Here is a 23633-nt window from a genome sequence, read left to right as displayed (position 1 = left end):
TTTAACACAGCAGACACGATGACAGACTCAACAATGAACATGAACTGCATGACTAATATACTGTACGAAACATTGCCAAGACCTCATGATGTAACCTTGCATGCAATCAAATCCTTGCATAATGATCGGTGTTATCCTGCAAAGTGACAGACAGTGAAAGGTCAACCTTGAAAAGTCCTAGACAGCATGCAATACTAAAAGGCTGCCATGACCTTCAGGCGGTGGCATTCTGGGAAGAGGAGAGTGCCGTTATGATGTGGGGGTAATTGAAACACAGTGCCGTGATTAGTGGGGGCTTTTATTCGTGACTTCGTGGCAGTGAAAGGTCGCAAAGATGGCGCAGTAACTCATTCTGATCTGGCGCCTCGCACTGCTGTACTAAATAATGTATATATCACACGTGCCAAATTAAAAAATGCAAAGAAAATAGTAAATTTACTTTTCTGTGACTGTCTTTTCTCCATTAAATCATCATACATTCCCTTGACCCATCATGATATCACAGAGATCATTAAGGAGATAGATGATGAATAGTTTACCAATTATTCCTAATCAAATGATGATTAAATGCCATCTACCTACACTACCTCCACTGTCTGTGCTCTTCCTGCTTTTAAATGTACTTACTAGACCAGAGGCATACACTAAAGTAAGGTAGTGTTTTTTTTTCAGATTGACTGCTTTGCAAATGCAGCCAAAACCCCTTTTCATTTCTGTAATGAAGAAAACGAAGAGCATGACACCAAATTATTCAAACTATCTTAAAAAAAAAAAAAAAAGAAGCTAAAATTAATGTGTGCATGAGGAAATCTTATTTCCTTAGAGATCCATAATGAGAGACAGCTTGGAAACTTAAGTGAGATTTCCCTATATGGAGACAGAAACTGTTAAACAGAATGAACAATTTTTAAGCAGTAATCAAATACATTGGGGCCTATTTTGAGTCTATGGCAAAACACTTTTTACTCCATTCATTTTTTTTAAGTTAAAATGCCAATTTTGGAAAAGCAGGTTTTCATTTTGCAGGAGGCAGGCTTAGCTTAGCTTAGCTTAGCAAAGACTAGAAACACAGGTAGACGGTTACACTGGCCTCAGAAAGCCAGTGCCAACAAAGAGCTAAACTAAACTAAGTTAGCCAGTAGTTAGCATGGTTGTCAGTTTTCACCAGGCGTAAACTAACCGTGACGTCACCCGTTGGTTTCAACGCCGAGAAAATGAAGCCCGGATTTTGCTACTTCCTGGTCGCCGTTTTGGATTTTTTGGAGCCAGTGACGTAAAAAGCGTCATCAAACAGACTGGACCGGAGAGCAACTAGGGGCAGGATTGGCTGAGAACTCTCTTATCCCGCCCACGTTTTACCGCAGAGGCTTCTGTTGCTGTCCATCGAGTATAGCCACGCCCCCTGACTCCGCCAACTTTAACGATTTATTTAAAATTCAGTATTGATTTATTTTAAGATCGGCCACCTGATCTCTCATTTTGACCATGAAAACTAACGGGAAAAAAATCCTGAGCTGTAGAAAATCAGTCTATCAAATTTTATTTTCTCCAAAAATGAATTGGGGTCTATGGAGAAAAAGCTTTTTAGAGCCAACCCTAGCGGACGGCGTGATATTGCAAGTTTTTGACACTTCCGGGTTGGCTTCAATTCTGGAGCCAGATGCTACGTCCACTTTATATACAGTCTATGGTTTTCACACTGGGAAGAATCAGTCTAACTGTGCTGCACCGAGATCTGCAGAATTTGTTAATTTCACTGAAAAAATTTCCCTCTTATTCTTCTGGTACTTTAACCATCTCTGACCCTTGTAATAACTAAAACATATACAAACACAGACATGTTTATATCTTTTTTTGACATGACTGAATTCATTAATCTTGGCCTAAAACACAAAAAAGATAAGATCTGCTTTTTTTTTTTATCTCTAAATGTCTAACTAGAGAAATCTATGTACAAATCAAAGCCTTGATGAGTTGAGCTCTAACAATAGGCCAGCTTGCTCTATTGCTGCTGACACCCGGGGTAATTGCCCTGCTCCACTGCTGAAATGTCACGGCTGCTCTTATCCCAGGTGGGCTATTCCATCAACTAATAAATGCCATTGCCCCGCTCTCAGCACCAAAGCACCGTAACATAATATGGCACAACACTCATAAAAATCAGCGGATGACACACACCTCGCTGCAGATGTAATTAGCAGCACTTATCAAGATCTGATTTACTCGCTGCTAATGTGGGGACTAATTTGAATGCGACTAGTCTTTTAGAGCATTTTGTAATCAGATAGCATTAATGGGATTAACGGGTGTCTAAATAAGGCTAATGTTCATGTTTTTATTAGCTCTTATAAGCGTATTTTTTCGTTTTATTGTGTTATCTAAATCAGATGTTTTGCTTGAGCATATTTCGCATTTGAAAAGGAACATACATACATACAGGGATGATGCTCTACAGAGGAGATTCCTGCCTCTGTGTCACACTAAGTTTCAAGAGTCATAAATACATTAATTCAGGAAACTCAAGCCAATCTATTGTAAAACATCCCAATTTCCTTCCACATGCAGACAAACTGTCTCCGATGTCTCACTATTTGGTTTTAATTTCAACCAGCAATTACCAAAGACCTTGTCTCATTTATATGGTAATAACACCTCTGATGTGAGCCCTGGCAGCGCGGATCCACAGCTAAGGGTTGGCCTTTCGTGGCCGGGGCTTGTTCACTTCATTCTCCTGCCTGACTGCACTGACCAGCAAAGAGAGGTCAGCGTCTGAGGAGATCGAGCAGGGGCTCCAGCGTTTGTGGGTCGGAAATTTAATTTACTGTGACATATTATTGGTCGCACTTACAAAGGTGATGTGTGGTCCCTTTTGTTTTGGACCACCTGCACAAGAGGAACCTTGACCTTCTGTTGTGTTTATTGGCAGCAGGGATGTTTCTGAGTATCATGCTGCATTTATAAATATAACAAAATGTGCATGAAACCTCAAACAGCAAATGCTAAATGTTCACCACAAAAGAGATCATACAAGTGGAATTAATTAGTCATAAAGTGGTAACATAAGCCGACAGAGTGGAGGGGACAAGTTATACGAAGAAAGCCTAACAATCTCTTTCACTAATCCTAAAAGAAGTTTCTGTTTTATTGCAAAATTAAAACATATATATAAATACAAGCAACAATTTCACCTTTCCTATCCAAATATGTAAGTTGAATAGCCAGCACACAAAATAAGTTGCACTATCTTACATTTTTCCTTTTTTCAATGCTGTCATCTAAATGCTTATTTGGGTTCCTTTAACCGAGTTTTTATTTTAAAATTAGCCAGATTAGACATTTAAAAAGTCAGAGACGGCAAGCATTAGTATTACAATTTGTCTGGCAAGACTGATTGTTACAGACTGGAAATGAGAAGCCTGCATTTGTTTACTTCTCTCTGAAATCAAGGACTCTTTGAATTTCAAATAATCTGAAACTGCTAATATTAAAGAAAGCTTTTGTGCAACGCAAGAAAGTTTCAAAGAGAGCGGTGTGTCTTTGCTAAAGGTTAGTGGCTTGTACAATAAAAAGGGATTAATAGAAGAAAAGAAAATGTCTCTCAGCAAACATGTCTAGGGTAAAACACCAGTATTCACATCAATCTTGCAAGAGAGTTCCTTCGTTATACAGAGCAACCTGGTTACTAATTTCTCACCTCTAATTGGTATTCCAAGAAAACATCCTGCAAGTGTTTTCGGAAAGAGATTCCCGTTTTTTTTTTCTTTTTTAGGCAACTGGGAGATAATTCTACGTTTTTGCCCAGAATGGATTAACAGAGACTTGGCAGGAAAGGCCACTCCACATCTGAGATGTGATTTGAATGATATCCATGTCAGACTGTGATAGCTGCTGTTAATGGGAGGTCAGCCAGAGGTCAGAGGAAAGTGAGTCTGTGACATGAATATGACTAACGGCATTGCCTAAATATCTCAGAAAAACTGAGCAGTTTATTCAGCCTGGAAGCTTGAAGGAGCTCATTGAAAAGGAGGAATAATAGCACCCATCTTCTCTTTGTTTTTTGTACCAACATATCGTGTTTTAGGGTACAGTTTAAAAAAATGAGCATTTTTTTTTCTCTCCTGGCCTTAAAGTGTCTGCAAGGTGCTCTGCCACTAACCCAGACTGCACTGGGTTTGATCTCTCTTTCCTTCAGTATTCCCTGAATGTTGAAAAATCTGACCTGTCTTCTGCACAGCAGTATAAGGACATTAATGAGAAGCACTGTATTGATTTTCTATGAAAACACTCCACTGCTTTGTTGCATTTCCTTAACCTTGGCTTCCCTGAATCTGAAGCTGCCCAATTCAATTTTTCTTTGTTGGATTTTCATCTCTCTCTCTCTCTCTCCCAAGAGGAAATTTCATTAACTCTTTATTCCAGTGCTTGGCATCTGTTGTTCCACCTGTAGTTTAGTTACAAGAGGGGAAAAAACTAAAGAAAAACATGGTTAAAGTCGACCTATTTTTTTTCTCCAAACTGTTGTGCACTGCACTCAGTCAGGGCTCAGGGGGATGTGAAGATGTTAAATTTACATTTACAATGCTGAAAAACTTTGTGCTCCAAAATATGACTTTTCAAACATAACAGATCTGTACAGTCACCTCTCAACAACTCCTGAATCCGGAGCTTGTGGCGAGCTGACTCCCACTCGCAGATGAGTGTCGACAGCTTGTGTTTCATGCTGCGTTTTAAGCTCATTTGGGCTCAACAGTGTTGGCAGGTCAAAACAGAGCTATGAGCACCATCAGGCTTGTCACTGAGCTGAGCTTTCGGATGTTGGTGGTCTGTTTAACAGGCATAACGTTTCTCCTCTGTCAGCCTGGCAGGTGGGTGAACTAACACTGTGCTTCTGCATGGAGCTCAAAGTTAAGTCCTGCAATCTGTTTGACTGGTGTCACAGAAACTGTCATTTTGTATCAAATCTGGTGAAAGAGAACACTAAAAATGTACCTTTAGAAAGCCTCGGTGCGACAGACACATTCAGTTCAATTTAAAACTACATTCTACTTGAAATTTCCAAGGCTGTCAAATGCCAATCTTGTGTATAGAAGTTTCTTCCTGACCTGGGTTGATAGCCAAGGCTACAGGGCTGCAAGTCTCCAGCCCCCTGCCCAACCTGTAAACTCCTGATGTAAACCAGGTCGGTGCAAAGACAGACTGTGTGAGAGATGCTGCTGGGAGCATTGAATAATTCAGTTAGGTCCGCTGAGCTCTGATAACACAAGCAGAACAACAGCAGCGTATGAGCTCTGTGCAAGACAGCCGGAGTACCAAATCAGTACATATGAACAATACCTTGGAGTCAGTTAGAGAAGGAAGACAGAAATGTCTTGACTCGCTGTGCATTTTCACACAAGAAACCGGAGTCTCCTTCAAAAATGAAGAGAAGTTCATACTTACATCTCTATGCCACACATTTTAATATATTTCTCCACATGTACAGTATAACTAGTGTGACTTTACAAGCCTCGCTCAGGACTTTTAGACAAGAAGACGTCATAAAGTGAAGAAATGCTTAAGTCGCCTCCTGCATGGCCCCCATCTAAGCCCCATTGTAAGGCTTTGATCAGCATAACCTGCCATATGTCAGAGTATGTTTACTGCGTTCTCATTATATGCAGAGGTTGTTAACTTTTACAACCTCTTTTGAATGATGGGGGAAGTGCATACGTCTTCACAAAAAACTGTTGAGAAAACCTCCTTTTTTTCCCCCTTTTTTTCTTTCCTATCACGGACTTTCTGCCGTGTCTGCCAGATCCAAGTGATTTAGATGTGGATGCAGACGTGCTCATAAATCTTACAAACACTGAGGTAACGTGTTTCAGACTTGCTTACCAGGTGTAATTTGTCAAGAATGGGTAACTCTATTGCACACAGAGTGCACCCTTCCGTTTCAGGAGCTCACGACAGGAATTAAGGTTTAGTATTCAGTTTGGCATCAACGCATCAGGTCACGGAATAGATGTTATCGAAAGCAAGACAAGACAACGGAAAGTGGCTCACTTAGAACCATCACAGCATGCCTGTATTTAGTGTTTTAATATCATAAAGCTTGTGTTATTTTAATGATTTTATACACAAATCCATGTGTATTTACTCAAGAAGGATTCTTACGTACAATTTGAAGTTATTTTACTATCTGTGACATTTTCAATTTTATTCTATTTTTTACTCAACCTGAATGTGTTATGCTTCACTTCTAATATTAAAGGGGAACTTTGTTTTTTTTTTCAACCTGGGGTCTGCTTTCATTTGTCATTTCATACATGTGAGTGATGGAGAAATGAATTTTCGACATAGCTCCAGTATTTAGCCAGGCAGGCAGCTTAGCAGCTCAGCTAGCAGCTCAGCTAGCGAAAAGTATGGGGCAACTTGCCACCCCACGTCAAAGTCCGCCCTAACGTGCTTTTTTTCCCACACTGACCAGCTCGGATACTCTCAACGAGTGTCCCTCAACATACTAGAGATGAGAAGTGAACGAAAACCTCCACATTACCTGGCGATCGCTCTTTGTTGTGGTCTGTATCCAACTCTCAGGACGCTAGAAACAAATATCGTTCTGAAATCGCGCGATAGCTCGCGCCAAAACACCGGTATTGCCGTGAGTTATCGCCCGATTTCGGAACAAGATTTGCTTTCTAGCATCCTGAGATTTGGATACAGACCACAATAAATAGCGATCACCAAGTAATGTGGAGGTTTTCGTTCACTTCTCATCTCTCGTATGTTGTGGGACACTCGTTGAGAGTATCCGAGCCGGTCAGTGTGGGGGAAAAAAGCACATTAGGGCGGACTTTGACGCGGGGGGGGGGGCAAGTTGCCCCATACTTTTCGCTAGCTGAGCTGTGAAGCTGCCTGCCTGGCTAAATACTGGAACTATGTCGAAAATTCATTTCTCCATCACTCACATGTATGAAATGTCAAATGAAAGCAGACCCCAGGTTGAAAAAAACCGAAGTTCCCCTTTAATATGCTCTGACAGGTGCCGCACTACCTGCAAAATGGTACGTTTACTTTAATTACATTTTTCTCTCATAACATTTTACTTGAGACGAATTTTGCAGAACTTGTCTATTTTTAAAATGTACTATTTATATATCTTTTGTACTTAAGCAATGACCCTTCTTCCTTCACTGTCTGCCAAGGGACTGCAGATAAAAAAATAAATAGAATGAGGCTGGTGCAATATATCAAATGGCAAAGTTTGCAGATAATATTGGATATTGTACTTTGCAAAGTAAATAAAACTCAATAAGATTGTTGTTGGCAAGTTTATTATCATGATTCAAAACAACAAAAAGTGAGGTTATATGCAACTATATATAATTTCTTGTACTATAAATAGCGCTGAAGAACTCTTTGCAGTACAAGTTGATCAAGAGGTCACTTGGGAGGTGAGTCATCCTTAATTAGTATCTAAAACCAGTTTTGCATTCTGTGCACAAAAGAGCAATTCATGCCTATATCTGCTAGTGACACTGAAAACATCCAACGGTATTTTCTTTGTCAGCATGCCAGCATGTTATGAAAGAATCAACATGGCTTGTAGATGCTGCAAATGACAGTAAGGCCTTAGCGGTTGGCTTTAACTGCATGTTAATTAGAGGAAACATTTAGCCAATAATGCTGCTGTAATCACACCTGAGTAGATTCCCTCCCCGGAGTCTGATCTGTAAGCACGAGACGCAGCAGTGGGAGCACAGGAGACAGTCACTCTAATAAACAAGGAGCATTCACATGCTGCTACCTGACAGTAAAGGTTTATGTGGGATGTTAGCAGCAAAACAATGTGAGATTCATCGCTGAGGTTCTTATGAATAACTTGATCCACAGGAATATGAGAAAATACAAGCTTAGATTACCTGAAATGTTGAAGTGTGTCTTGTTTACATTGAATCAAAAACCTACTTGAACAGCAAAACAGAGGCTGCATTTCCCCTGAATGAGGCTTTTTCCAGCCTAACATATGAACCGACAAAATAACAGAGTAAGCAAATGATATGCTCTTTGGCTTTGGAAGTAATGCTAAGTTAGTACTGTAATGTAGGTAGTAATTATACTTTGCCTTAGGGCAGGCATACATAAGCATTTATCCATTTCTTACACTTCTGCTCTGGTGTTCTAGCTTTTGGAAAGGGTAAAGAAAAGCCACCGCTCTCGAAAATCTCGTCTCCATTACGTGGAAGGTTGGCAGTTTGGTATCTGGCCCCTACACATGTGAAGTGTCCTTGAGCAAAGCACTGAACCAAAAGTTTCTCTCGGTGGCAGGTGGGCAGCTTGCACGACAGCTCCATCACCATCAGTAGGTGAGAGTGTGCGGATGGGTGAATGGAAATGTTGTAAAGTGCTTTCAGTACTGCAAGACTTTAAAAACATCTGTAATTTTACAGAACTGGCCCTTTCAATTTTAGGAATTTTTTTCCATATTTTTGAAATACACAGAAAAGGCTAAACTAGACCTGTTGACTGTAAAATACTATTATTAATATAAAAAATCTGCAAGTGTGAACAAACCTTTATGGGAAAATTTTTCTTTCTTTTTTCATACATCAAAAGACAGTTAAAATACAGTCACAAATCTCACCTAAGTTCACCAATATGATGCAAATAAAGATAATTAGTACTTTTTCCTACAGTGTAAGGTAGAAAAGTGCTGACCATTTAGCATTTATTTTTCACCATGCCATCTGATAGTCTTCAGGATGTGTGGGGTTTAGGGAACTCTCAGTTATGTCTTAAGTATTCGGTGTTACATAAAAAGTCAAAAAATCACCAAATCTCCTTTGCCAAAACTGCTTTGCTAAAATATTATTACTGACTAAAGTGGCACAACAGTGAATTCATGATTTAAATGTTGCTGAACTGTCATTGGTGGATGAATTACATCACTAGTCCAACCAAAAACTCAAATGCCTTTTTAAAAAAGCAACTATTTATGCAACAACAAAAAAAAGTCACTCGGAGTAGAAGCTGGTTGAAAAAGTGTGTTTTCAGGGCCTGAAATGCAAAGAAAAATGCAAATTCAACTGGTCCAACTAACATTCAAGACTCCTCCTGTAATTTGTTCAACTTTACTTATAAGTTCAAATTGAATTAAATTCCTCTCTCGGTCCGCTTGAGAGTAATGTTCGTTTGCAGTGCACTTTATTGGGATAATACCTTTAAGGGTTATAAAATTAAACAGCAGAAGGTTGTTTATGTAACACACTGTTGCACTGGTGGAAGATAAACCACAGTTTGCAGAAAATTCGCCGCAGATGAGTGAAAGTTTCTTCGCAGGGAGGTTTGCATGATAATAGAGCCGAGCTACCTCCACCGCCTCCACACCCCCACCGCCGCTCTCTCTGCCTCAGCACTCCCCCACACTCACCCGCAGCTCCCTCCTGCTCGCTTTTCACTCCAGTCTGGATCTTTCCTGCTCTCTCACCCTCTCTGTCACACTGACTCTGGACTGTCATAGAAACAGCTCGTGATCCAAACCCCTCTCCTGTTCTCTTCACTTACATAAATGCCACATACTGTTGGGAGTCCTGAACCGTATTTTTAGACTGGCATAGACAGGCCATATAATGATGCCAGTCCCATTATGTAACAAGAAAACGGGAGGAGGCAGGTGCACATGCATGACACTTTCTTCAGCAGCACAGGATACTTTTTTAACCCGTCTCTGGCAGCCTTGTTTGAGGACAGGTAAAGCCTTCACATACACAGTAAACACTGAGCAGTGTTACTGTACAGTGCATCCCATACTACACTGCGAAAAGCAACCCACCACATGCTCTTGTTGTCTGGCAACTCTGCAACAAAGCCAAAGACGGATCTGACTTTATTGTTCAGCCACCTGCAAATGCTTTCTTACGGCCGATCAGTTCAAAAGAAAGACTTCATTTCATAGAAAACCTTGAAAAGTTGCGAGAAATCTGTGGCGTTATTGTGATCTACATCAATTTTAAAGGACTTTGGGCTTCTTCTAAGTCACAAAAGCTGCGTCATAGCTGTTTATCCTCTGGGCTTTATCAATTAAATAGTAAGGTTTTTAGCTCAGTTGTCCGTTCAGTGCCATCTGGGGCCTGTCAGGACCATGGACAGCATCAAATTCGTGTTGCTTCCTCTGCTTTTTCCTCTACCTTCAAAATGTTTTTTGGAACAGAAATACCGAGGGAAGGAATCAGATCAACTTTCATATTCTCTGTGTTGTTTTGACAGAGAGTAGAAGAGAAAAGACAGGAAATCACTGACAAAAAACTGTCTGAGGTGCTGTTCGGCAGATGCCTTTGTCAGGGTGGAAACAGTATTTTAGCGGTATCTGTATTGTTAAAGAAGTTACATTTATTGATATCACATGAACAGTTTTCAGTTATTAAAAGGTTGCTTTTGAATGGAATATCTATAGCTGATACTGGAAAAAAGCTGCTTTTTAATAACGATCCATTTCTCTCATGCTAACATACTGGTGACACAAGAGTAAAGATCAAGAGGTCACACCGGTCATTAGGATTAACTGTGAAGTCCATGTATATCCTACAAAATCTGATCGTAATATGTCCAATAGAAACTTTATCTCCAGGTGATGATGCAGGAAAACCAGGGGATCTCCAGAGTCATTAGGATACATCCTCTGGAGAACAAGAATGAATTTCAAAGCTTTTAAACTTTTCATTTCCACCATTTAAAGGCTTCATTTTGACTCGACTGTTTCCCACACACCACTAAAACTAAACAAAGACACACAATGCAGCCAAAGAGAACATGAGGGATTTCTGAGAAATAGTGTACCACGGCTTTACCTTGGTGTATTCTTTCCACATTAATGTTGGAGCCAGGACCCAACCGAGGAAATGCCTCACATAAAGTTGCTCTAATCGCCATGACACACTGTCCAACAGCACTAAACAAAGGAGAGGCATTTAAAACCTGTGCTGGGGAGGCAGAACCAGGTTAGCGCCAGCCGATGAACAAAAGGGAAACTGAAATCTACTTACATATATAAAGAAGCGGCTAATCAGACAAAACTGAAATGAACAGACCAGATAGTTTCCATCTGACACATTAGGATGCTGATAAACAAGCCAAGTATAATGCAAGGATTGATTGCTGTGAGTTTCTCTCCCAATGAAGTCTCTTACCTAGTAGGTAATTAGGAAGTGAGCAGATGCTGGTATTGAGCGCTTTGAGCGCCAGAGAGAGGCAGTAATTGTTTTCTGTTGATTACATGGCCTTTTGACAGAAAAATGGGTCACTGCAGTAGTGACCACAGACTTGGCTGAGAAGACCTTCCAGCACATGATTACAACAATTCCAGAAGCAGAGCAAAGTGTGGGGAAGAGAGAGGGTCCTAAAGATGTGGTGAAACGTGTATAGCTGAAAATGGTTGGCTGCGTTTGTGTGAAACATTTTTCTTTTATTTTAAAGTAGCACTGCATAAAGGAATATGCCAATTCATTATCCACATTAAAATTGAATTCATAAGCAGTAAAACACACTCTTGCTCAGTTCACAGGTTTTACTGCTGCAGCCTTACTTGCTCTAGTTTGACCTTTAGCTTATGGTGCTAAAATGACTGTTAATAATAGTGTTCTACTGCTGCAGAACAGTCATCTCTACTTCTGTAACTGTTGCAACACCTTTTCCTGTAATTAATATAATTCATAATTTGACTTCACATTCTTCCATTCATTAGTAGTGCTTTTGTTTCCACATTTGTTTTCCTTGTCTTGGCCATCTTTAGTAACTTTAATGGTTAAATATGCTTCCTTTTAAGTCATTGCTGTTCCAGATTAGATCTTCACTTTTACGAAATCCAGTCAAGACTGATTGCAAAATGTTTTACGTGTTGTTTCTCTTCTATAATTATTGAAAATACTGAAAGACAATACTGTACTGTATCACACCCAAGATGCCTGTTTGTATCCACTTTTCCTCAGTGAGCTCAGCAGATCCTTCTTCACGTATTTATCCTAGGAAGGAAATATGTTGTTCACAATGTGGTGCCAGTTACCACTTTACTGTACAGCGACCTTCTAAATCAGTAGTAGTCAATATAGAAGAAACTGTGTTATTTCCTTTTCTTGAACGCTAGCTCCATCTGCTGTTTATAATCCTAACAGTCACTTTAAAATGTGTGCTGCCACATGAGGAGCATAAATAAAATCAGGAATCAGGAGGTGAAACAGAACCTTGTCTCATACCGTAACCTGATGAAGGCATGTTTCTTAAGAAGACTGTCTCTGAATGAGAATAAAAGGTTTGCAGAGGAGACTGGAAATGTTCCCCCTCGAACTTTTACCAGAAGTCGTACCTTCATCTCTGTGACGTACTTTCCACGTCAACACAAAAGCCTTTTTAACGCTTAGTAATCTGGCAGATTAAGAGGGACAGTTCAAAGATAAATAGAGATGCCCCTCGTTCTTTTACAACAGTTCAACTCCCCTTTGCTGCACTGCCTGTTGCCCTGACAACCTCGTGTCACTGTGTCCGAGCTACAATATCCCCTGTCCCGGCTCTGCTCGTCTGTTCAGTTGATTACGTCTGTGCAGTGTCCCAATGGAGCTTTTATTTGAGTCCAGACTTTGCTTTGTTACCCTGTACAAAATCAGTAATGTACACTAGATGTTAATAAATTGGAGTTGTAAAGCGTGAGAAAAGAGAGAAGATAAAAGAGAGATAAAAAAAATAAAACCCCTGTTCCTTCCTCTCATTCACACACACATGCAAAACTCTATAACAGATATAAAGTAATCATACATTGCAGAGGAAAATGCATACACCTATGCAATTTTTTAAATTTTTCATCAGATCTTTAATGCTGTATTTTAAAACTTATTTAATGGTAGTTTTGATGTGACATTACTGTGTCCTTTACCACAATAAAAACCTATATACCTGAAGGCAAAAATATGAAATAGCACTGAAATTATATTTATATAATAATGGCAAAATAACCACATGGTTCCAGGATTAAACAGAGAAACAGTAGATATGATAAAGTGGTGCAATCTTACACCAACATAACACTGGTTTAACATTATTTTCCTGATGTTACATCTGTTGAAACAAGAGCCAGTTTCAACAGATGAAGTTATACATCACCCTTGTATTACTTAAAAACTGAATCTGATTATTGTGATAGCTTAAGTCATAAAAAGTTTTAAAATTGTGTATAACAATGAATCAGTATATAAAAAGATAGAGCCCTTTGGGAAAAATGTGTTTTTGGGAACGGTTCTTTGCAGGGAAAAACTTATGCTTTTACATTTAAGGATAGTGTCTAAGGTAATAAGGTTTCTAAATGATTTAAGCAAAGAAAGAATGTATGTATAGTGAAGCGTTGTTCTTTTTGACCCGTTCATGTTCCTGTTTTTTTACCTGGTTGGCTAAGAGGCCCAGACATTTTTACTGGAATACCTATCAGCGGGGAGCAGGCCTGTTAAATACTCTCCAGAGATTTACTTTTTACAGACGTGGGATCATTTTTTAGGCTTAAGCATGATAACAATACTGTTATTTGTTGCCCCTCAAATGGAGCAGCTGAGTCATTGTAATTAAAGTTTCTCACATAGGCCGTCCTGCCGTTAGAACGGAACAAAAGACAGACTATAGTGAGAGTTTGAGAAGGATTTGATATGCAAAGCTGTACAGACTCCACAACTACAGTTTCATGAAGACTTCTCACAGTCTTTCAAGTCTCCGTCCATGTTGGAGGAATACTCTTGAAACTGGAGGAAGTCAGAGAAACCACAGTTATGTAGTGAGCTGGGCTGTGGCCTCCATCTTGCAGCGGATCCTCCCCTTCGTCTGGAAGCTGTTGAATTTTTCTCCAGATGTGGCCGCCTGATTTCTTTAATGATACACTAGCTCGGGCCAGGAGAGTAACACAAATGGGGGTTGGAAATAACACAAACAAGAGTCCGTGAGAAGCAGGGTTGGAAAGAAAGCCAGTTCTTCTGGTTATTATCTAAAAATAAGACTCCTGCATTAACTTAAGTAGGTTTTAATGGCATTTTGGAATTGTGGGGAGACAAAAACTGTAACACACAATTATGCAATTACTGCACAGTCAGAAGGATGTTTTGGTTTTGCAGTTTTGCTTATGAAGCTCTTTTCCCTATAAAGCAAACTCTGAGGAAACTTTTTTATGAAAGTAATCACATCTTTGGATAGCATCACTTATATGCAGAGTGAGTCATACTGAAATGGAGGCCATGAAATGTAGCTAAATAGCTGCAACTTAGGGTATTAAGCAAAAGAAATCTTACAGTTATTTATTGTTCACTGTTTATGTCTTAAGCATGTTTTTTTCAGCCACATAGAAGGAATTCTCCCACAGTAAAGCAGGAATTTTCTCGATGAGACATCTGGGACTTGCAGGGCTCATTTTTTTCTCCCACTTTTACATTCAGTTGCTTAAACAACAGGTGTCTTTGACTTGGTCGTCCTCCAGAGAGAACAGGTTGCACAGCTGTCTGGCACACAGACACATGTGTACACACGAGCAAGAAAAGAGAAAGAGGCACTTAATGAAAGATGGCAAACAACTTTTTTTTTTTTTTTTTTTTGCTTGGATGGACTCTGGGTTCTTGTTGGACAGCCCTGGCATTGAGGTGCTCCCGCTGTGTCTTTTGTACGTGCAAGTGGACCAAACAAAAGCTTATTGAGGAAGCTCTGGGAAGCTCAAGCTGTTGGAAAGGAATGCCCCCTCTCTTGTGGCCCAGTCAGTCACTGGGGGGGGGGCCTCCAGCATCAGGCTGACAGGAACTCACTCACTCTTGACCTCACTTACCGCCATAAAATCTATTAGCTGAACATAGAAGGGCAATAAGGCCGCCATGTCGCTGATGTGATGCAGATAAATCAAACTAATTACTCGTGTTAGCCTTTGCTTGTTCACACTGTCTTATGTAATGTCTTTCTCAGTCAAGCTAATGGCTTCATTGTAGGCAAAAAAAGTTGTAATTTGTTTAAACGTGTGCTTAAATTGTATAATAAATGACAAAACACAGGCAGAAGGGAGAGTTTCTACAGTAAAAGTGAAGGTTATTTTAGTCTAGTAGAAATAATAGCAACATAAAGGGTGTGTTTTCCCCTCTATAAGAAGGCGGAGTTTTGTCCCTGGGGTCCTGAGCCAAACTGTGTTATGTAACGGATACGCTGTTTCTCATCCTGATGTGGAGTTGCTCCAAAGTTTACAGACTGACTGAGCTCCGTTCCAGTGACACATGTGATGATTTCAGCAGGACCTGGAGCGAAACATTTGAAGGAAAACCAGCCCCGAGAGCTCATGTTGAGCCAAAGAACTGTCTTCCAATCGTAAACCTAATTGAAAACTGACCTTAAACACTGCCAAGGATCAAGCCTTTGTTGGTTAATATTCAACTCTGGAAGCTGTTGCTGGGCCTGAGGGGGAATTTGGAAATGGGACTTTAGATTTCCAAAACAGCCAGACGCACGGACATGGGCACCGGTACGAGTCGAGGAAAGAGAGTCGCACCTGCGTGTGTCAGCGAGGTGAAGGTGACCAAAACGGGCTCCGGTGTCACTTCATCCAAACAGGACAGTCACCCTTTCAAGCCGCTCAAAATCCATACCATTTTACGCAGCGCACGTAACCGTGCGCAACCGGACTGCCACAGCGAGGGGCACGACTCGAACTTTTCTGGAGAGGAGGATGATATTGACGGAGAACTGGACACGGTTCTGGCTGATTACGAGGAGCGAGAGAGGGATTCTGGGAAGAAAACTCCCGCGAAGAAGACTTTCATCCGATCCAAAACGTACGGACTGTGCCATTTTAGCCGGGAGGACGCAGAGGAAGAGTTGTCAGGAAGAGCCGAGGAGCCACGTGTCTCTCACTGTGCGTCAAGAGATGTAAACAAGAGGAGCAACTCTGCCTTCACACATGTTAAAAAGCACACATCTGGGTGCCCCACTCAGCAAAAGGTAAGGACCATTATATTTCTATATCATTGAACAGATTGTTTTTTTAATTATGCAAAGCAGTTTATTATAAATGATGACCAGCAGGATGATTTTTGAATAACAATTAGTCTGAATTGTTGTTCAGGGTTGAGCAGAAAACATATAATATCCATTCTTTCCTCTCTCCTTAATGCCAGTCCTCTTCACAGGGCTTCCTGACAAGAGGGCCTTTGTTGGAAGCTGTTTCCACATCAGAAAAACAATTGTAAGTAGACAACTCAAATAAATAATTGATTTCCGAGCTCGGTGGAGTAAAGAAAAAAGACCACTGCCAGCTCAAATTCACCTTAAAGGGATCGAAATACCAACCCCATTATTCTCAGTGCAGATCAGATTTGTCAGAGGCTGAGCAGAAACAAACAAGTGTCTGTTGTTGCTGCTTTGTTTAAAGTGAGCGTGAAGAACCACAACATCAATATTTCCACTGCAGCCTGAAAGAAAACTAACAAAAATAAATCTTTTGCCAGTGGCCTTTTCACAATCAGGCATCTCCACTGGCAGTGCTGAATGTTAGATGTTGCTGTGAGTTGGTTTTCTCAAAAGATGATGCATGTGGCAGGGGAGAACTTCAAGTTACAACATGGTGTGGCTCATAGATTTTCTGTTTTTAATCAGCATCCTGGTGACGTGTTTCTTCCTGTCTCCCAGGACTTTTGGCAGCTGCCATAGCTCCTCTCTCACCATGCCAGTCATCCTGTACGATGGATCAGAAGAGGAGCTGATGGACACCATTGAGAGGGAATTTAGCTGACCCCCAGCTGACGATAATCCAGCAGTACTGTCCTCTGCAGCGGCCTTCATAGGGTAAAGTTAGTAGACGGCATTTATAAAGAGAACCAGGGTTGCTTCTGACAAATTTCCTGTGACCAGGGAAGGATTCGTGATCTGTATTTATGCAGCGTGGATAAATTTAACACTGTTTGGCTTGAACTTAAACAGCTTCACTCCTGGCCCTTTGCATTTACCCAAGTCTTATTTAACAACGTGAAGCACTGTAATTGCAGAGTTATAGCACCAGCTTGAACAGCTGCCAGGAGGTTCGGCTCACGCTGGACGGAGCCCGTTAACTGACAGAGGCCTCCTCGGTCTGTTATCTGCAGCAGCAGCAGCGGGGTGTCACTGTCATCCCATCAGTCCGGCCGGGCCTCCCACTGAGCCTGCACGGTTACCTATTACTTACACTCTTTTAACCTGTCTGTTAATAGGTAAATGAGAGAACGCAGACATTTTCTGGCTGATTAAGTTCAGCAGTTTTGCAAATTTATGCAGCAGTCGCATTCCTGTGGCCTATTGGGCAAAGCTGTATGTAAAGATAAACAGTTCTCCACCAGCAGTTTCAGAACACTATAGCTTTTCATATGTGGCAACCCTGCAAAGGTATGAGCAGGGAATGTTTATTTAAGGTTTCCTTCCTGACCACAGTTCCTGCACTTTTCCATCCTTTTAAGGGAGGAATGTGGCACCTCAGAGACTTTCAGTTGGACCCAGCTGTGCCTCTGCTGACACGATTCGGCTCCATTTCAACATAAAAGCCTGCTGCCACTTAGTGGTGAAGCTCAGTAGAGCAGACTTGAACACTTCAGTGAACAATGCACGTGTCAGCTGTAAAATGTTCTGTCATCATCTGATGAAAGGTGGTTTTTAATCATGTAGGTGACTTTTTTTAAAGTTTTGTATTGCAAATAAAAAAATATTCTGAAAGAAAATGCATGTGTGTGTTTTGTCATTGCATCATTTGACTCAAGTGTTGGCTAATAATCCACACGAGGCAAAAACGTTTCAATGCGTCATTTAATCATCACAGGGACAGTTTGGGAACGTTTCAGCAGCATGACTGTACAAAATAAAATACGCATTTGTAAAACAATAACGTAAAACACCATAAAATATTTTGCATCGTGTATTTAACAAATAAAATCTCTGCCTTGTGTGAAGTTCACACTAAGGGCAGTACAGTACTTTTGAAAAATCTTGTAGGTTATTGCATTCTCGTTGACATGTAACATGTTTATTAGGTAGTATTTTGCTTCTTTGAAGGCCTGTAGAACGATATCCTCCTCTGTACGGACTTCAGGAGTTTGGGAGGAAGGAGAGGAAGCTGATTTCTGAGCATCTCGGAGGTCCTCACGTTCTTTGCAATGTAATCCTGACAAATCCTGTCAGGAGGGTGGAAACAATCTGTCATTTCTCATTTCTATTTTGGGAGAAAAGTACATATCTAAAGTAACATGACCTACTAAGTAAAACACCTTTCAACAGCATTTGTACTTGTCATAGCAGAAGTAAAACTAATATTAATGAGAGCGGTTTCTCTGCATAAATACTCTGCAGCCATCTGTTAATCATTATTTCACTTCTGTCATGTGAAATTATTTGTGTTTACCTTCTGCAGTTATTTTTTAATAAAATCATGTCCTTGCTATTGATATAAAACAGTGGGTTTTTACCTGAACAGAGGATATGGCTGCATCTGGAAGACAAGTGCATCATTGCAGTGACCCTGAAAAGAGATGTGAAAGGTTTGTACAGGTCCATTCTGAGTCCATTTGCAGTCGTGAATAATTTACAGGACTATATGTTCATCACATAGTTTCTTCTACATGCTTCATCTGTCAACTGTAGCGCCTACAGACAGACAGAACCTCTCTATCCACAAGTATTTAAAGGCGCTATAACTTAGAAGTTACAGTTTTGGAGCACAGTTCGGAAACATGAAAACATTCTATTTTATGTATAGAGGTGGTTGAAAATCAACGGCTATTCTGAATGCATAAATTTCAAGGTTGATCCTGTTATCTCAGTTTACCCCCATATAAATTTTACGTGCCACATACGTTTGTCTCTCCGCGTGGTTTCAGAGTCGTGTCTGTGTCAATACACATTTACAAAACTTCATAATTTGTTTTCAGCATTTTATTTGTCATGTGATGATGCACTAGGTTTTGTAAAAAATAGAATGATGTCACATCTGTTTTTCAGCCTCCACAGTGGCTTCTGTGTGACTTACTGTGTCGACAAGCAGAATGTAGTCACAACTGCCGCCAAACACAATCACATCACAGTCTTTGCTTGGACACGCTGTGTGCCACAACCTTAGACAGGGGATTAAAGAAATTGTTCAGTATAGATAATGACACTTTCCTGTACAGAGTAATAAATGTGAAATATTAATAACCTGCTACCTTGGTTTATTCTTAAAGGGATGCTCCACTTCTCTCCATTTCTTGGTTTCAATGTCAAGCAGCCATCCATCACCTAATTGATGAGAACATGTACTATTGAAAAGAAACACTTTGAAGACATAACGTGACAAAAGGAAGTAGGACATATAAGTGAACACATTTTCTTACTCATTGGTTTGCAGTCCACGCTGAGACCTCCGAACAGGAACAATGCGTTGTCTGTTACAGCTGTGAGCGTGTGCCATGACCTGCCCACTGGAGTGGTGGACACCGGGACTCTGGAAGGCATATTTAGTGTTATATTATTAAAAACAAACACGGCAATAACCTGATAACTATTTATATAATATTTATTATTTGAAGCGCGGGTTTGGTCATGCATATTTTACACCACATACTGGCTGAAATGACACATTCTGTGTATGGGCACCTACATTTCTGACCACGTCCATGATTCAAGGTCTAAACAATGAATGTCACTCGTCCTGGTTTCCTGCGTTTAAAAACACAAGAACAGGTAATGTATGGCTGTCTTTAATCAGTATGACACAATGAGATAAGAGTAGCACTGAAATCCATCCAGGACTCTCACCATGACTCTTCCTCCACAAACGTATCCTCGACGACCGAGTGTGGCGCTGGCGTGAGCCGCCCTCGGGGCCGGAGCTCGGCCCTGCAAACAGGAAAAGTCACAGTGAAGCATTGGCTTTCTTTACCTTTTACCAATATAACACTGTCTTGAAATGTCACAATAGAAACATTTCTATATATAAAACATGTATTGGCAACTAAACTCTAAATAAATTACTTGGGTTTGTGGTTCGCTCCAGCTGGATTGAATGGGGTCAAATATATGGACCTCATTGTTCCATCCCCAAAAGACATCTTCCACCTGAAAACAACAAAACAAGGGAGAAGAAATTTTCTAAACAAAGCCTTGAATAAATACAAATCAAAACATACAGTATCAACCACGTGCCATTTTTAGAAATGTCTTTAATGCCTCCTGGAAAAGCCAATTTTTTTCAGACAGACATAATCAATAAAATCTATAAAACATGCTACCCATGACGTTTCATCTACAATGAAGCTTCTGTTCCTGCTGTCAACATCGGTCAGTAGTTTGTGGCCGTATCCTCCAAAGTAGATGATCCTGGAGAAAGTTAAACAAAAATGCTCACAATTGCTGTTATGCAAGCTGATGTTCAGTGGTCGCCACGTCAAATGGTATAAGAAGAACAGTAAGAATATAAACATTTGAAGACTATGGCTTCCAGTTTACTAAGGAAGAGTGACAGCACAGTATGAAATATGGAAGTAATCTCATAAACGGTGAATGGTTTGGGTAGGTAGGTACTGGTACAGGACAGAAAGTTGCAACAGTTGCACTAGAAACTTGTGTGGTCTTTACACAACAAACTGCTTGAAGATTTCCGTGTGTAGACAGCCCATAGATGATATATAAAAATATAAATATAATGATATTGATTGCTATTTAGAATCTATGGAAAAGCCTTTGCAATTCACAAATCTTACCTTCCATTATAAACCCAGCAGGACAGTTTGTCTCGAGGTGAAGGAGCAGAGCCAAACTCATGTATGATCTTCTTCCACATATATTTGCCATCTGTCAGGTCGACACAGTACATCTGTTGGAAGTCAAACATTGATCACTTCTTCAAGGAAATTTTGTTCAGCTCAAACAGTGACCTTTGAGTGTCTAATCGTGCATATTTACTAACTGTTTTCCAATAAGGAACACTCATCAATATTTTAGGGGCTGATAATGTATCTGCTTCTGAGAGATTTAAAGGACCCAGGTGAAGATTTCAACCCCTAGTAGCACTGCAGATAAACGTTTTTGTGACCTAAGCTAACAAATATGCATGTAAACAAAGCAAGGTTCAGCATTTTTAAATATCATTTTTAAAAATTGCAAATATTTTATGACTGTTGAATGTTTGTTGGAAATCTCCTTAGGGCACCTTTAATCAAAACATTTCCAATTTGACAACATTTGCAGGTGGAAGAGTTAACCTTGTGCCATCAGTGCTGCTATGTGAACAATAAATATTAAGAAAAGAGACTAATTATCAAATTCTTGTCAGTTTTACATGTATCACTGTGCCCATACTCTTACGTGAGATAAAATAAAAGCCTCACAGGAACAAAAGACAAAGAGTTTATGCGAAGTAAACATTGATTTTGGTCTATATCCATATGTACAATTCATTATGCTTTGTATATTGTCTTTATGAGGCCTTTTGCTATAACTTTATTTTTTGCCTCATTGTACTTTTGTGTTATCATATCTTATCATATCTTAAGTAAGTCCTAGTCTCCATCTTACCTGATTGGTTTGTCCATTGTCATCACAACCTCCAAATATGTACATGTGTCCATTCAGGGAGCAGGAGCAGGTCCCTGACATGGAGGGCGGGACTTCCCCTGACATGTGAAACACTTTCCTTCAAAACAGTAAGAAGAAAGAATGTAGAGAAACTACTCACATTCCCGTACGACAAAACATATTTTTGGAACCACAGATGTGACAGCAGACAGCTCCAGGGCAGTATTTGTCAATCCAAACACAGCAGGGATGTTATATGAGTTGATGACAATCGCCAGCAGGCAAAGTGACTGTCATGAGTAAACACACACTACTATTCATTGTTTTGACGTATTTGGAATTTATGTCATCTTCTTACCATATACCTCCTTCTAGATCATAGGCCCAGATTTCATCATTGGGTAAGAAAACTTCATCATCAGCAACGGACTGAAGAGAAAACACGAGTAAAATACAGAGTAAATACAATCTATCATTGTAAATTATTAGAATGATGATTTTTTAAAAAACAAACAAACAAAATAAAAACTGTTCATTACAAAAAAATGAAAGTAAATGTATCTTTCAGGGCCAAAAGTTTTCTTTCCAGTTACATTTAAATAGGCTTTTGGCTTATTATATGTTTTTGTTTTGTTTTGTTTTTTGGTTAAAACCAAAGGATAAGCCTCTGAATGACTAATGTTTAAAAAAAAAGTTTGTATATTCTTACAAAAAACACAGAGGTGAATCAAAACGTTACGAAACCTCACTTTTTTAAGCTTTCCTCAGACCAGTAGAATGATTTTACTGCTATTTGCAATTAAGCCGCTACCATCCAAGAAAAGAGCTGGGACCCCTCAGTATTATCAGTTCTGTTTTCACATTGCACCTCTTTTGTACTTTCAGAATACTGTATTTTATTGTATTTTGTGCTTTTAGAATACTCTATTTTATTGTATTTTGTACCTTTCTTATACTCTTTGTAGCAGCAATTTTGCACATTATTGTAAGTACCAACTATTTTTATGTACCTTTGTTGTAAATACCAGCATTTCTGGGACTATATTGCTTGTTCGACCAACACAATTGGTTCGCTAATTACTTGCTCTTTTGTACATTGTTTCCACATCTGTCTTGTATGTAACATGTGTGAGCTACTGGATACTTTGCCCAAGGAAATGAATAAGTAATCTATCTATCTATCTATCGATCGATCATTGGGTCTAACAACTTCACATGATGTTGGAGTGTCTTCCCCTTAATAACTGATCATAAACCTGAGAGTATACAAATGCAGCAGAGAAAAAGCTGCAATACTGTCCTCTGACATGTAATTAAGTATTATAAGATAGTATAAAATGAAAAATACTCAAGTATAAGAATCAACACAACTCAAGCACAGTGCTGGAGGGAATTTACCTATTTTTCTTACTGTGTATGACACTGAAATGCCTTTAAATAAGCTTAAACATGGCTTTAAGTGATGCTTGTTTTTTTTCCTCACCATGTATCCTCCCCACACATACAGCAGGTTCCCCTCCACCACGGCCGTGTGTCCGCTCCTCTCCCGGGCCACCAGCTCCGAGCAGTGCCTCTCAAAGACTGGATCCATGACGCTCTGCTATAAATAGAAAAAAGAAGGCATGGCTTTGAAACTAAAATTATAAAAATGTGTCTAAAAATGTCACCAGCACCCTCAGCTGCGGTTAGAATCTCATCATAACACAGATAACATAATAATAACACATATAACACGACTGAAGCATAAACTATGCAACATATAACACCAGCTTTCACACTGTTGTCATCGGTTTAAGATAAAAACGCAGTAAATTATTAGATATTTCTACAAAATCGTTGTTCTTCTGAACGTTACAAGCAGATAAGATCGTTAACAATCTGCATTCACATTGAATAGACGTTTAAAACAAACATTTCCGCAAATATATTTTAAAAACATACTCACAGGCTACAGGACACCCCTAGCTGTCGTGAAATGTTTTCCCATGTTGTGAAAACCAAAACCTTTTACGTGAAAACAGAACAAACCTTTCGTCAGCTGTGTAAACACCACTACAAAATAAAACACTACTTCCGGTTACAGCCGT

General features: G+C 39.8%; 2 protein-coding genes across 5 annotated transcripts; one reads left to right on the top strand and one right to left on the bottom strand.

Annotated features, from left to right (window-relative positions):
* The first annotated feature begins 15167 nt into the window (after positions 1-15167).
* On the top strand, positions 15168-17720 carry LOC110954446 (uncharacterized). Of its 3 annotated transcripts, XR_007945409.1 has the most exons (4): positions 15170-15975; positions 16152-16219; positions 16663-16818; positions 17463-17720. XR_007945409.1 is itself a non-coding variant. In XM_022198982.2 (3 exons), the coding sequence occupies exons 1-3, from the start codon at positions 15490-15492 to the stop codon at positions 16763-16765; spliced, it is 645 nt and encodes a 214-aa protein (XP_022054674.1). In that variant the 5' UTR covers positions 15168-15489; the 3' UTR covers positions 16766-17720. The 3 variants fall into 3 exon arrangements, 2 of the variants coding, with proteins under 2 accessions (XP_022054674.1, XP_022054673.1); XM_022198982.2 differs by having other exon boundaries at positions 15168-15975; positions 16164-16219; positions 16663-17720; XM_022198981.2 differs by having other exon boundaries at positions 15171-15975; positions 16663-17720.
* A 67-nt stretch (positions 17721-17787) lies between these two features.
* On the bottom strand, positions 17788-23633 carry LOC110954445 (kelch domain-containing protein 1). 2 transcript variants are annotated; one of them, XM_022198979.2, is made up of 14 exons: positions 23492-23633; positions 23030-23146; positions 21905-21975; positions 21547-21664; positions 20733-20845; positions 20262-20349; positions 20005-20088; positions 19789-19869; positions 19631-19689; positions 19365-19474; positions 19197-19269; positions 19022-19106; positions 18462-18514; positions 17788-18170 (listed from the first exon to the last, which is right to left on the bottom strand). In XM_022198979.2, the coding sequence occupies exons 2-14, from the start codon at positions 23135-23137 to the stop codon at positions 18026-18028; spliced, it is 1188 nt and encodes a 395-aa protein (XP_022054671.1). In that variant the 5' UTR covers positions 23138-23146; positions 23492-23633; the 3' UTR covers positions 17788-18025. The 2 variants fall into 2 exon arrangements, with proteins under 2 accessions (XP_022054671.1, XP_022054672.1); XM_022198980.2 differs by having other exon boundaries at positions 23030-23143; positions 23492-23625.

The sequence above is a fragment of the Acanthochromis polyacanthus genome, chromosome 1 (genome assembly GCF_021347895.1).
Source record: "Acanthochromis polyacanthus isolate Apoly-LR-REF ecotype Palm Island chromosome 1, KAUST_Apoly_ChrSc, whole genome shotgun sequence".
Taxonomy (NCBI): domain Eukaryota; kingdom Metazoa; phylum Chordata; class Actinopteri; family Pomacentridae; genus Acanthochromis; species Acanthochromis polyacanthus.
Note: the sequence above shows the minus strand (reverse complement) of the source record. Positions and strands in the feature narration are given on the sequence as shown.

What these genes read in the sequence shown, in the direction of transcription:
- LOC110954446 (XM_022198981.2), top strand. Translation starts at nt 15,490, where the DNA reads ATGGGCACCGGTACGAGTCGAGGAAAGAGAGTCGCACCTGCGTGTGTC. An exon ending in GGTGCCCCACTCAGCAAAAG is followed by an intron (nt 15,976 to 16,151) that starts GTAAGGACCATT and finishes CCTTAATGCCAG; the next exon opens with TCCTCTTCACAGGGCTTCCT. An exon ending in TCCACATCAGAAAAACAATT is followed by an intron (nt 16,220 to 16,662) that starts GTAAGTAGACAA and finishes CCTGTCTCCCAG; the next exon opens with GACTTTTGGCAGCTGCCATA.
- LOC110954445 (XM_022198979.2), bottom strand. Translation starts at nt 23,137, where the DNA reads ATGGATCCAGTCTTTGAGAGGCACTGCTCGGAGCTGGTGGCCCGGGAG. An exon ending in TTTGTGGAGGAAGAGTCATG is followed by an intron (nt 19,690 to 19,788) that starts GTGAGAGTCCTG and finishes TTTTAAACGCAG; the next exon opens with GAAACCAGGACGAGTGACAT. An exon ending in CCCTTTAAGAATAAACCAAG is followed by an intron (nt 19,107 to 19,196) that starts GTAGCAGGTTAT and finishes CCCCTGTCTAAG; the next exon opens with GTTGTGGCACACAGCGTGTC.